Below are 14,143 nucleotides of genomic sequence, written 5' to 3'. Positions count from 1 at the left end.
TTTAACTTTTCGCTCCTATATTCCGGATAAATTTTCCACCACTAACATGACCTTTGAATAGGTTAATGGTTTCTGTCCATTATTTTCGTGGATTTTGGCATTATAGATAAATAAGTAGAGACAAGAGTTTGAAGACGTTGAAGCTCGAGCTTCCCGCTTATTGGATACCTAAAATGATTGCACGAATTACCTTTGATTATGTTTTAGTTCTGATTACTTAATTCCTTCGGTTATGACTTTAGACAAAATGTATCCGAAGCTTATTACGTGGCAGAAACAAAATGATTGAACCGAGACGATGCAAAATTAATTACCATCAACGTCCTCTTGTCTTTAGAGCATTATGATAAATTATTGACATTCTTTTTATTTTACAAAATTTATGAAATAAATCACATCTCAGCACGTGACTAGCGATCAATTCGACACACCTCTTCTCGATAAACAGTTATAAAATACAGTACAATATAAACAAATATATACCTAATTTTAATTTATTAAAATTTGTTACCTACTGTTTAAATAAAAATTCAATGACAGAATCTCTCACTTTGAGGAGCAAAAATCATTGCAATCCCTTTTTATCAGTTCCAAAGCCAGAGACAGCTTTGCTTCTCACCCAAACAATTCATCAAATCAGCATTGCTTTACAGTCTCCAAAGCCTATCAGTTTGTTTCTTTCATATATATAAATAAAGAAAGAAAGAAAGAAAGAAACCCCCATATTCAGGGCCACTGGTCATCTCTATTCATTTTGAAGCATAGAGACAAGAACATGATATTACTATCATCATGGCATCATCCAATTCGCTTTCCAGCTATTTCCAAATGTTTTTTTAGCCTAAAGGACAAAATGGAAAACGATAAAACCATGGGTCTTGGTCATAATCATGGTAATCAAGTTGTCAACCACCTAGCGATTATATACATTCATTGCGTTCCCTGAACTGACAAATTCTAAATGGATCGCTGAAACTTGATAATTTACTATCTACCTCAAGACAATCAACCAAAAGTTGGAAACTAGAAGACTTGAACTATTGTTATCCTTACTGATAATGAAGAAAAAGAATAGATAAAATTGTTATGAAGAACAAACGATAACGCGGATTTAAATATAGATTAAAAGATATCAAGAATTTCCAAGATGGAGCCATTGCAAAGTGGGCAATTCCCTCGCTGAACCCAGAGTTCTCTTGAACAGAGACGACAAAATGTATGCCCGCATGGAATAAACGCAGCACCTTTATGCCTAACCATGCAAACGCAACAAGCGTGCTCCATCCCACCGCTGCTTTGCACCACCTCTTTTTCGTCTTCTTCTTCATCCGTCGCTTCCTCTTTCTCATACTCTTCACCGGCGTCGCTTATGATGTAACTGGATCCCATCAGCCCCATTTGTTGGCTTGTTTCTTCCAATAATTCCATTAATGACATCCTCACCGGCTCCTCGGACACTGGTGGAGCATTGTTCACTGTCACTGCAGCTTGTTCCACCGCCGCAGCGGCTGCTTCCGCTGCTTCTCTTGCAGACAATGCCCTCTCCTCTGCCAATACCGCTCCCAGTTGGCGCGTTACATGACGCGCCAGAGGAGAGTCATCGTCCTCGCTGCTGTCAATGTTGTTTACAGCAGTGTTCGAGGAAGGTAAACGATTCGAATCATTGCGGTCTGTTTGTGGCTTGACTCTTCTCAACGGTGGAGCGTTACTAGGCATGCTGACTTCAGCTGAATCATCGTTAAAGGGCTGCATCGGATCGTGCCCGAACCGATCCGAGTCCGAGTCCGTCCGTGCCAATAACAGCAGAGAATTCAGAACCGGCGGGTCAGAAACCGGGGCACGTTCACCACCATCCTCAACCCGAACCGAGTCATCCGGGTCGGAAAGAAACGGACCGCTCCTCGGTGACTCAGATCTATCAGTCTGAACATTGACATCGGAAACCGGAACATGAACCGAGAAGGTCAAGGCAGAGCCCGGTCGCTTGAGCCGGATCTTGTCCCGAAACGCCTTCCAACTCTTCTTGTCTTTGTTGGACCCATCGTCTAATATAATCTCCAGAAGCGTACGGTTGTGAGACGGCGGTTGTTGAGGCGGTTTAGTGTTTCCCAAAAGGGCATCGAGAGTGAAAGCAGCGGCCAGAGTGGTGCGGCCGTTGTCGACCGCTGACATCTGCTCGAAAAGCGTAAGTCTCCGGTTACTACTCTCCATGGCATTAGATTAGAGTAACATAAAACAAAAAGAGTAAAAAATAAAATAGAATTTTAGGAGAAAGAAATGTTGGAAATGAAAGACGAATGAGAAAATTGGGAGGGTTTGTTTGGTTTAAAAAGCGAAGAAAAGGAGATTTGAATTAAAAACTGTGATTAAAAGAAGAAATCCTCATTATTTTACAAATAAAATAAATCAACATCGGATTCCTTCAGAGCACAAAAACGGAAACAACTGTGGTGAAAATATTTTCATTACAATTAAATTGTTCACACTGTAAATTTTAAGGAAACAAAATAGTAAATATTTCTTGATGTGAGACAGCAATCATATTTTTCCCACCTTTGCCTTTCTTTCATCCCAAAATAAAATATTTATTAAAATAAAGAAAAAGAGGGGACAATCACTTGAAAGTAGGTCGTTTGTCCAACCAAATCATCTTTCTCTTTTCCTTTTTCGCTTACATTTTTCTTCTTTTTTTTTAAATCAGTTGATAGAATCAAGAATTAGAGTTTAATTGAGGACAAATGATAAATAAAGTAATATTGTTATGAAAAATGTGATTAGAGAGAGAAGGTAATTCATTTGGTGGGTCAAGAGTTGCAAGTCATCGAGTTGGAAGAGAAAAAATTATGAAGAATTTGAAAGATACTCCAAATGGAGAGAAAAATGTGGCAGTCGATCTATTCTTCTTAGGGGATATTTAAAGGAACTCGTCAATATGGATAACTTATTAGGTTGGTTTTATAATTTAATGTGATGGGATTGTTGTATATGTTGATGGTGATGTGATGGTAGTTTTATTAAAGTGGTTGAACTCGGTGTGGTGTAATACTTTACAATGTATATCTCTTGATGGAGTTTGGCAACATTTCTTCTCTTAGCGGAGGCTTTGGAATATATAAAACAATTGTTGCCCTAATTGAAGGTAAGTTTATAAAGTAATCTTGCTTGAGATTAAACGTATCGGTAAAGTTTTTATCTTGTATGCGAAGTCTGTTTAGAATTTTTTTTTTCGTAAAAGGTTTTTGTGAAGTTTGTCTATGTTTATTATCAGGGTTAAAAAAAAATTAAACTATGTCTTTAGTTCTATTTTAGTTACCTAATAATTATTTTTTCGATTTAGTCACTCAACTTTTTTGAAATTAAATATCTTAGTCATTTTCCTATTTGTTGTTATTAGATGAGTGATGAAAAACTAATATATGTCATTTTTATTGGCTTAATAATAATTTTAGCCCTCCATATTTACAAAATTTATCATTTTAATTCTAATTCTAAAAAATTTTAATCTCTAAAAATTTAATTCTTTTTTCAATTTATTTATAATTTTAAAAGTCAAAAAAATATTTAAAAAAATATTTTAGTATATTGAGTCTTTTGCAAGTTGATCTTATAACTAAAACTTCAATTAAAATGAGCGACAACTCAATTCGATACTCCCATTTAATTAATATAATTTATTGTAAAAAGAACTATATTATCGACCAAAAGATAACAAGCCCATCTCAAAAGAAAAAGCCTGGGAACACTTTATACAAAGAATGAACAAATAGGGTGATAAAAGGGATCACCATGGGGATTCCTCTTTTCAATTTGAAGCTTTCGAAAAGGCTACCCTTCTAATTGAGTTGCAATATACAAAAGTGATGCCCCACAGCTTCACAAGAATGCCAATGCCTACAAATAAAATGTTAATCTAACTTGTGGTGAGCTGTTCTTAAATCTATTTTGACAATCACTCATTCCTTTTTACCAAATTTTTTATACATAAAATGAATAATTTCTTGAGCTACAATAATATTATTAGTAATAATGCAGCCTAAAACTAAACTAAGGGTATGTTTGTTTGGAAATAAAACACTTTCCAGAAAAGCTTTTCAGCCTTTTTTAGTGTTTGTTTGGCTAAAAATATTTTCCTCAGGTAAAATCAATTACAAAATATAAGAAAAGAAGCCCTTAATTTTGGAAAATGTCTTACGGATTTCATTTCTGTAAGACATTTTTCGGTTCCTCCTTCATCCAGGTGAGGCTCATTCCCCTTCTTCCGTTCTTCATCTTCCCTTCCAGGTTTTTGTTCTTTTTGTTGTTGATCTCTCTTCATATTCATCTTTTACATTTGCCTGAAATTCTTGATTTTATGCCTGAAATTCCTGAGCTTGAGATTTGTTCTTTTTTCTTTTACTTTTGTTGTTTTGTTTTATTATTACTTCTTGTTCTTCCATATATATATATTTCTGTTACTAGCTTGAGATAAAATTGCTGCATTTTTCTTTGCATCTATAAATGGTTTGAATACTTCCATTTCGATTTGCTCTTTCTCTGTTTTGATTTTTTCATCATCCAGTAATTTTATCTTCTTTGATCTCTGATCTGCTGTGGGCTTTCAGTTTGATCTCTTTGAGTTCCACTTTCGGGTTTGTTCTTCCTTGTATATATTTGAATTCTTTGTCCATCTTTAGATGCTTGAACCTTTTTCAAATGGTGGCTAAGTTCTTGTGATTATCATTTTCTTTCTCAAACGAATGAAAAGTATAAAAAGAAAAGTGGGAGGTGCTGAATGTCGATCGACATTCATGTGGTTTGGGTTCTATATTCGTTTATGAACAAAAGTAGTTATGTAATGTAAAATTTTCTCGATAATTTTTATCTGAGTTCTGAGCCCTAAGCTAAATTGCTGTAAATTTTATCCAATAACATATAATATGTATATAGATAGATAAAATTGCTTGATATTGCATTACTTTGTGATTTGCTTTTACTGTGGGGAAATTACTTAACAGTTAAGTGCATTGAGCTAGTGTTGTTAGTACCTCTTCTTCAGTAATGAATATTTTGAGTGTCTTTTAGAGAAATGCTATAATGAATTTGGCTTTGTTATGCAGCAACCAGTTTGTATAAGTAGTTCAAGTAGGCCACGTTTAAGTTCGAACTAGCGACTTCCCAGAGTTTTACTGTGAGTAAGAGGCGCGTCCATTTCTTCAAACAGGTTGGTGCTTAGAGCTCTCTGCAAGTTTCAAATTCATAGCACTTGCATTGGTTGTATTTACTGTGATTACTTACCATGTCAAGTAGAACTAGTAATTCTGCAAGTTTGAAACTCATAGCATTTTCATTAATGCACTTATGGCACTTTTATTGCTTTTGCTGCACTAGTTGAACTAAAAATGTATCCATCATTCTTGCTTTGACACCAATTTCCATTCAACCTGTTTAAATTCTTGAAGGACAGCATATGATATCTATAATTTTTTGAACTCTACTAGAATCCAAATCATGATTTTGCTTTTTTGTTTTACTTTTATTTCGTGGGATATGTTGAGTGGTGCAAAATGATTAAAAGGGAGGCAACTATTAAACTATCAACTTGTGTCATAATCTGTATAGGACCATTCAGTGTCATGTATGGTTGATTGTGATCCATTATTATTGCTACATCCATAAAATGAAATTATGGGTCTGACTGGGTTTAGCAATAAGGAAAAGAGGTACCATGTGATCCTTTAGGGTGAAACAAAAAACATGAATCATTAATCCTTACATAAATATAATATCACTTATATTAATTATAACTTATATTAATACTACAATATGATCTACTATAAGAAAAAACACAAATTCTATACTTCTCTGATTATTTTATAATGCCATGTAACTTAAATTTTTAGTAATTAAAAAGATTCTACTTTGGAGTTCATAAAATATCCATGCGAAGCGTGATGGGTACCATGGTTCAGATATGAAGCTTCGTGCTTAAATTCTTTTAGGCAGTTGACTTGTTATTGGCTGGTTTTAATTCATAAGATCAGTGGTGGACTTCATTCAGCTTCATTGTTTAGTTTCCAACATTGGCCTTAACACTCACTGCATTTGCTTACTTATGTCCTTGTATTTGTTGTGCTTTTTACTTGCAAGTTTAATGCAACGTAACATATTTTAACCAAAATAGAGTGTCAATAGAGAATTGATGGTAGATCTTTGGAAATGCCATTATGTTTGGAGGTTTTACCTATAATAGAAAAAGGCGGAGCAAGTAAGCTTTTCAAGTGCTTCAATTTCTTCCAATGAATGCTTGATTTATGTTTGTGCATGAACTAATATATTGAGGCAGTACTGCAACTTGTCAATAGATTTGCCTTCTTGATCTTATTCAACATTGAGCCAATACAAATTGAAGCAATTTCTTAAGCTCTTTCTGGGTTTAGCAATAAGGAAAAGTAGAATTTTTTTAATTACTAAAAATTTAAGTTGCATGGCATTATAAAATAATCAGAGAAGTATAGAATTTGTGTCTTTTTTTTCATATGGTAAAATAAAAAATAGAATAAATTATAATTAATTTTTTTCTTTTACCTTCGTAGTCAGTATATATAATTATTCATATGATCTAAATCATTAATCCTTACATTAAATATAATATCATTGCTATAAATGAATCAATTAAACATGAAAAAAGACAAAAAAAATAATAATAAAAGGAAACAAAAGGGGAAGTGCATGGAAAACATGTTGGAACTTTCCCGATCAGTGTAGATACTTATATCGTTGTTTTATTAAAAATTATAAATGAATATCAGATATCTTTATGGGCTACTAGTGTATCAGATATCAGTTTTAATATATGTATATATGCACTTTTGTCATGGTAACTTTATTCATATATGTGATCTTATGAAAAGCTTGCATCTTTTTTGTAGTGATCAAATATTTGTGTCGCATTATTTTGTGTAGATGGATCGTAGTCAAGATCAAAATGCAATTGTCGGAGTCGTGGCTTCAGTTTTAACTTTGGGGCTCTTTGGATTAAAAAATTAAAAACTAGGAAGAAAATTACTTCTCACCCTTGTGTGAATCGAGATTATGAAAGAGAATATTATATTAATAGTATTTTATATAATGGTGACCACAATTGTATTGATGTGATAAGGATGAGATCGATTTCCCTTTTTAATTTGTGTAATATTCTTAGTAGGAATAATTTGTTACAATCAACTAAATATGTGAATATTAGGGAGCAAGTAGTTATATTTTTACATATAATTGGTCATAATGTAAGGTTTCGAGTGATTGGATCTAGATATTATAGATCAACTGAGACAATTCACTGTTACTTTAAGGTTGTATTGAGAGCTATTTTGAAATTGTATAAGCTAGTTATTAGATTACCTGATGAGTCAACCCCTAGTGAAATAAAAAAACAATCCAAGGTTTTATCCTTATTTTAAAGAAAGATTGTATTGGAGCATTAGATGGAACTCATGTTCATGCATCCGTTCCGTTTAGCATTCAAGGAAGATTTCGTAGCCGTAAAGGGGGGACGACACAAAATGTATTGGCTGCCATTACATTTGATTTGAAATTTTCCTATGTTCTAGCTGGTTGGGAAGGTAGTGCACATGATTCTCGTATTTTAAGTGATGCACTTTCACTCCCAAGAGAATTAAGAATTCTGGAAGGTAATAATTATCATTAAATACCAAATAGTTCTAGTAAGCTCATAATTTATTAGTATTAATTATATTTTGTAAAATTGTAAGTAAATATTGTCTTGCTGATGCTGAATATGACATCCGAAATGGATATATTATCCCATATCATGGTGTCAGATATCATTTAAAAGAGTTTAGTGCTCAGGGCATTGAAAATGCAAAGGAACTCTTTAATTTTCATCATTCATCATTGCGAATCACTATTGAACTTGTTTTTGGGATTTTGAAGAAACGGTTTCGTGTATTAGATGTTAAACCATTTTGGAATTTTCAAACTCAAGTAGATGTAATTTTGGCTTGTTGTATCATTCATAATCATATAATGAGAGTTGATCTTAGTGATTTACTTAATCAAGGACTATACGAGGAGCCTGAGTCTGATTTGATAATACCAACTCTTACAGAGCGAGAAGTAAGAGAATGGTTTACTAAGAGAGATGAAATTGTACAAACTATGTGGACTGATTATATGGCTAGAAATATTATGTAGGTTTAGGGCTTAGGGTTATTGTTTTTATGTTATGTATGTTTTAGTATTAAATTTTTTTTTGTTAATGTTGGCTGAATAATGATATTGAAATTTTAGTTTGTTGGATTTTGAAATTATTATGTCTTGAATTTGTTAGATATTAATTATGTTTTAAGCTTGTTAGATATTGAATTTATTATGTTTTAAGCTTGTTGGATATTGAAATGATTGACAATGACAATTATTAATGTAGAATGGATAAGGGTAACAAAGAAGGGACCTCCAAGCAATTCAGGTGGACAAAACTGATGGAACATCTTTTTCTTGAAATTCTAGCTGAGGAGGCCCAGAAAGGAAATAAGCCTTTTAATACTTTCAAAGCAGTTTCTATTAATCGAGTTGCCGAAGCTATTTCTGAAAGATTTCAAGTCCAATGTGATGTGAAGCATGTGGAAAATCATTTGAGGATTGTAAAAAACCAGTGGCAGATTATATGCACAATCCGGGGTGAAAGTGGTTTTGGATGGGATAATAACATGAAAATGATCATATGTGATAGAGCGACATATGATGCAGCAGTGATGGTAATATATGTTTATATATGTTAAGTATATTTCAATTGTTTTTTACTTGTTATTTTAATTGTGTATAATATCCAACATGTGGCACACAAGAAGTATGAACCATTTTTGAATAAAATCATTGATCATTACGATGAAATGACTTTGGTTGTTGGCAAAGATATGGCAACAGGGAGATTTGCCCGAACATTTGCTGATATAGATTTGGATGATAGTAACCAAGATTTAGTGCCTATAGACTGCAACAATGAAGAGACTGAAGAGGTAAGAACAAAAGTATCTTCATCTGGTACATCCAAATGTACAAGAAAAAATGCTCAAGAAAGTGCCGTTGATGATCAAATTAAATTTGTGGGTGAACAACTTGGCAAAATTGCTAATGCTTTGGAACAATTTACTGCGGGTAAGACACCACATCTTTACGAAGAAGTGATGTCGATGGAGGTAGAAGGATTTGATGATGACTTCATGTGTTCTGTGTTTGATTATCTAGTGAGTCATGAATCCGAGGCCAAAGTTTTTTTTAGGTAAAAGTAAGAAGCATAGAAAAATTTGGCTTCAAAAAATTTCTCAAGGTTGAAAATATTGATACTTTTAATGTGGTGTAAATTAGTTATGCACTTGGACAATGTTGTTGTTATTATGTGGTGCACTACTAATTATGTATTTGGATAATATTATTAATTTTTAGTATAAATTATAGTTTGGAAGCTAATTTATAATTATTCAATCCTTGTTTTTTATTTTTTATAACATAATTATAAATAATTTATTTGACTTTGGTTGTTTTCAATTTATGACGATTAATATTCTAGCTTAATAATTGAGTATTATTATATATTTAATTTGATTTATTTATTTATAAATAAATCATTGCAAAATATGTAAAAACAATTTAAAATATAAATTTATTAATATATATAAATTTATTAATATATGTAAAAACAGCTTTTTCGAAAAATATTTTCAAGAAATCTGCCAAACAACGAAAAATATTTTACACAGATTCATCCAAACACCAGAAAAGTAAATCATTTCCAAAAAAGTAAATTATTTTCCAGAAATTATTTTTCGAAAAACGTTTTACTGGCAAACAAACGGAGCTTAACATGCTTTTGATATAAGGCGGAAGTTTTGTCACAATTTTGCAAAGAACAGTGGACAAGCTGGTAAGATTAATACTCCCAAATCCTTAGTAAATAGTAAACTTGACCATGAGTGAGGTTAGTGCTCACCCAAAAAATAAGATAATTTGAGCAAAAATATAGGCTAAGAAAAAGGGTTTGAACAAAAAAAGAGAAAACCTATTTAGAAAATAGGCCATGCTTCGAATAAACTTTCATTAGTCTGAGCCGAGCCCAGCCCAGATATCTTTCACGAAAGTATCAATACCGTTTTAAGACTCAATGTTTTAAAAATTAAAGAAATATTTCTTGAGTATCAATATCCTCCTCATTGTATCGATACCTCGTAGCAAGTATTAATACTATAAGCTTTAATACAAGTCGGGTCGGTTTGAAATCGAGTTTAACATATATAATTTGGGTTGAGCTTGGAAAAAAATTAGACCTATTTTTTGAGATGAGTTCAAATCTATTAATCGAGCCTAAAATTTTATTAAAGCTCAACTCAAACCCGACTAGATAGATAGAAAACTATTGTAAAGATATAGGTATATATAATTAAATAGTTTGAATACAGATTTAAAGGTCTAACACTACTTGTAAAGCGGGGATTTCGACAACACTTAATATTAGGGGAAACCCAAACAATCCAAAATAGAATACAATAACCAAAGCCCAACAGTGAAAATATCTGAAAATTTACCTTACCAACTCCACTTATATTTCTGGTGCTCAATTTCTCTGCAAATCTAAATGGCCTCTCTCTGCAGTCACCCCCACACATTTCTACCCGCTGTCAATCGGCCACCGTCGCCTAGCCTTAAGCCCCTCCGGGTTTCGCCCGTATCCGCTTCCAAATCCGAAACATCTGCTCCAAACGAAGACGAAGAAGAGGAAACGAGGAGCTTAACGGTGAGTGAGAGAGGAAGAGAAAAGGGAAGACTTGTAATTGCCGAGGAATTGAAGCAGAGAGAGACGAGAGGGAGGAGAGAAGAAGTGAACAGGAAGATAGCTTCAAGGAAGGCTATTTCCGTCATTATGCGAAGAGAGGCCACCAAGGCTTTTATCGAAAAAAAGAGAGGACCCAACAATTCCAAGAAGTTGCTTCCGAGGACTGTTCTTGAAGCCCTTCACGAGAGAATCACTGCTTTGCGTTGGGAATCTGCTCTTAAGGTCTGGTTGAAATCTTGAGTTTTCCTTTTGCTTTTCAAATTTTGCTTAACCACTTCTGTAAACAAGTTAAAGTGGAAGAGATACTGAAATTTTTATCTTAAAAATCTAACAGTGCTCTCTATTCCTTTTCATTGTTGCTTTGAGAAACAAGTTTAGCTTCCTATATCACGCACATATTCTAATGATAATACCAAGGTCATCACATTTCTTTTTTCAGGTTTTTGAGTTACTACGGGAGCAGCTTTGGTATAGACCCAACGCTGCTATATACATCAAGCTTATTGTTTTGCTTGGGAAATGCAAGCAGCCTGATAAAGCCTATGAGCTCTTTCAGGCTATGAGCGATGAAGGTTGTGTTATGAACCATGAAGCCTACACTGCTCTCTTGTCTGCCTACAGTCGTAGCGGTCTCTTTGATAAAGCATTTTCCCTTTTAGAGGAGATGAAAGACACTCCTATTTGTCACCCTGATGTGCAGACCTACTCCATCCTCATCAAATCATGCCTGCAGGTTTTTGCCTTTGATAAAGTACGCGCCTTGCTTTCCGACATGGCAAGTCGGGGAATCAGGCCCAACACAGTTACATACAACACCCTTATCGATGCCTACGGCAAAGCAAAAATGTATCTTGTTAATCCTTCTCTATGATTTCAGGAATATGCTCTGTCTGGCTGCCAAATTATATGCACTATAGTCTATAACAAAATTTCAAGTCCACTTACACGAAAGTAACTCATTCTTTTGGTTTACTGAAAGGTTTCAAGAGATGGAAATGACACTCGTGGAGATGCTTAGAGGGAAGGATTGTGAACCAGATGTTTGGACCATGAACTCCACAATTAGAGCCTTTGGCAGCAGTGGGCAAATTGAAACCATGGAGAAGTGTTACGAGAAGTTTCAGAGTGCTGGTATCCAGCCCAATATTAAGACATTCAACATTCTGCTAGATTCTTATGGAAAAACTGGAAACTACGAGAAGATGAGTGCTGTAATGGAATATATGCAAAAATACCATTACTCGTGGACGATTGTTACCTACAATGTAGTGATAGATGCCTTTGGAAGGGCTGGTGATTTGAAACAGGTGGAGTATTTGTTTAGGCTAATGCGGTCAGAAAGAATCAAGCCTAGTTGTGTCACACTTTGCTCTCTTGTAAGGGCTTATGGTCAAGCTGGGAAAGCTGAAAAAATCGCTGGTGTTTTGCGGATCATTGAGAATTCGGATGTAACATTGGACATTGTGTTCTTCAACTGTCTAGTGGATGCTTACGGTAGGATGGGATGCTTTGCAGAGATGAAGGGGGTGCTTGAAATGATGAAGCAAAAAGGATATAAACCTGATAAGATCACATATAGAACCATGATTAAGGCTTACTCTATCAGTGGTATGACTAGCCATGCAAAGGAGCTTCGCAATCTTGTTGAGTCAGCGGCAGGGTCATCTTTGGGGATGCCAAAGCCTGATTTCCGACAACCAGAATATTACAGGTCATATTACTGAGATCTAATGTATATTTTCATTTTTTTTCCCCTTATGTTGTAAATGTACATCAGCAGCATGAGTAAAATGAAATACAGATCACCACTTCTGTATAATTTTGCATCATTTAATTCTGCTTTGTAATTTAATAGCTCTATGGGTGCTGTTATTGTTGAGAAAATTAAACATTCATTGAACCAGAGGTGACATCCTTCAATTTAAATCCCAACATCTCAACATCCGAACTCTTTTCTTTTCTTTTTTTATCCCAACTCCATGACGTTCCTTTTGTTAGAAAAAAGAAACCCTTTCAACTTTAAAGTTCCCTCCTATGGCAAACCGTTGAATGCAGTATGGAAACAGTTGGTTAATATCTATACTCTTTCAACTTTATGTACTATTCTTGATTGTTACTCTTCATCGGTGAAGGTTGTAATCTCACTCTGCTTTGCTAACTCTGCCTTTTGCTTTTCGAACTCGGAGAGGAACTACTTGGCTGCTGTTCATCCCTGATGCTGATGATATTACTTGATGGAGCCACTTTCTCATTGTTGCCATCCTGCTTTCGGTTGATCCTGCCATCGTTGGCTGATTATGAGATGGATCTTCATAAAGGTGGCCAGAAGCAACTTTTGTCATAGTAAAAGACATACATAGTGAAATTCAACATTCTATGATTAATGTAAAACAAAAGTAGTAATTGTGATTTAGAAATTCCTAACGAGTTGGTTTCCACTTCTATATATTGTTTGGCCATACCAATGTCTGGGGTGCTCCCATGGATGGCTCTGGAAAAGATATCGGGACCTCAATCATTTGTTGCAAAGGCTGAACTCCCCTTTCTCTTGGATCCCAATCCGAGCTCGGATATGAAGTTAGCTCTTTTGTGAGAGTTAAATATCGGTGCTATGGGGTTAGACTTGGGGATCAACTGTGCTATGAGGTTAGACTTGGGGATCAACTTTTTATTAGAATTTTTTTTTGTTTGAAAACGATTTTTTTGTACTAACTGAAAATAAAAATTTTGAAAATTGAGTTGATTTATTTTGAAAATTGAGTTGATTTGTGATATTTATAGCAATAAACCATTTATTGAAATTTTACCTGTATTTTTTGCTAGATAGATCCTTTATCGTTCCTGGCTTTCAATCGAATGTCCTTCTCTATTATTCTTATACCACAAGTTGCTTCGAGTGTGGGCTCGAACGATTCGAATCAAACACAAAAGTAGAAATAATTTTCTTTACTTCTATGAAAATGAAAAACTCTTATCAATAAAAATCGACATAATTGTTATTCCAAAAAATATATTTAATACTCAAAGAATACATTCTCACTATTTTCGGGCAGAGTAACAATATATTAAAGTTGTGTATTTTTTCATCTATTTATAGGGAGAAGAAGTAAAATCTTGTTGAATTGTAGAAGTCTATTTCAAATAGAAAAACAAACGCCTAGTCTAACTAGAGGTATAGGGGGCAACAACCCTGGTTAAACATACTAGGATTTGTCGTCACTCTTTTAAACATGAAGGGTTTTTGGGCTTCTCACATATCGGGTTTAATTACAAGTAATTCTTGAACTTTTAGCTCAGTACTTTATAATTTGATTTAAC

General features: G+C 34.1%; 2 protein-coding genes and 1 long non-coding RNA gene across 5 annotated transcripts; 2 read left to right on the top strand and 1 right to left on the bottom strand.

The window, feature by feature from the left end:
- Positions 1-878: 878 nt before the first annotated feature.
- Positions 879-3,172, bottom strand: LOC107924634 (uncharacterized). The gene has a single exon (XM_016855162.2). The coding sequence runs from the start codon at positions 2,209-2,211 to the stop codon at positions 1,123-1,125; it is 1,089 nt and encodes a 362-aa protein (XP_016710651.1). The 5' UTR covers positions 2,212-3,172; the 3' UTR covers positions 879-1,122.
- A 544-nt stretch (positions 3,173-3,716) lies between these two features.
- LOC107922906 (uncharacterized) lies at positions 3,717-9,478 on the top strand. 2 transcript variants are annotated; one of them, XR_001691459.2, is made up of 4 exons: positions 3,717-3,920; positions 4,136-4,237; positions 5,097-5,200; positions 8,423-9,404. It is a non-coding gene; the product is annotated as an uncharacterized lncRNA (long non-coding RNA). The 2 variants fall into 2 exon arrangements; XR_001691458.2 differs by lacking the exon at positions 3,717-3,920 and having other exon boundaries at positions 3,933-4,237; positions 8,423-9,478.
- Positions 9,479-10,433: 955 nt separating this feature from the next.
- LOC107924644 (pentatricopeptide repeat-containing protein At5g48730, chloroplastic) lies at positions 10,434-13,249 on the top strand. 2 transcript variants are annotated; one of them, XM_016855180.2, is made up of 4 exons: positions 10,434-11,047; positions 11,265-11,671; positions 11,805-12,536; positions 12,958-13,249. In XM_016855180.2, the coding sequence occupies exons 1-4, from the start codon at positions 10,628-10,630 to the stop codon at positions 12,962-12,964; spliced, it is 1,566 nt and encodes a 521-aa protein (XP_016710669.1). In that variant the 5' UTR covers positions 10,434-10,627; the 3' UTR covers positions 12,965-13,249. The 2 variants fall into 2 exon arrangements, with proteins under 2 accessions (XP_016710669.1, XP_016710668.1); XM_016855179.2 differs by having other exon boundaries at positions 11,805-13,249.
- The last annotated feature ends 894 nt before the right edge of the window (positions 13,250-14,143 follow it).

The sequence above is a fragment of the Gossypium hirsutum genome, chromosome A11, assembly GCF_007990345.1.
Source record: "Gossypium hirsutum isolate 1008001.06 chromosome A11, Gossypium_hirsutum_v2.1, whole genome shotgun sequence".
NCBI classification, from domain to species: Eukaryota; Viridiplantae; Streptophyta; class Magnoliopsida; order Malvales; family Malvaceae; genus Gossypium; species Gossypium hirsutum.
Note: the sequence above shows the minus strand (reverse complement) of the source record. Positions and strands in the feature narration are given on the sequence as shown.

What these genes read in the sequence shown, in the direction of transcription:
- LOC107924634 (XM_016855162.2), bottom strand. Translation starts at nt 2,211, where the DNA reads ATGGAGAGTAGTAACCGGAGACTTACGCTTTTCGAGCAGATGTCAGCG.
- LOC107924644 (XM_016855179.2), top strand. Translation starts at nt 10,628, where the DNA reads ATGGCCTCTCTCTGCAGTCACCCCCACACATTTCTACCCGCTGTCAAT. An exon ending in GTTGGGAATCTGCTCTTAAG is followed by an intron (nt 11,048 to 11,264) that starts GTCTGGTTGAAA and finishes TTCTTTTTTCAG; the next exon opens with GTTTTTGAGTTACTACGGGA. An exon ending in GCCTACGGCAAAGCAAAAAT is followed by an intron (nt 11,672 to 11,804) that starts GTATCTTGTTAA and finishes GTTTACTGAAAG; the next exon opens with GTTTCAAGAGATGGAAATGA.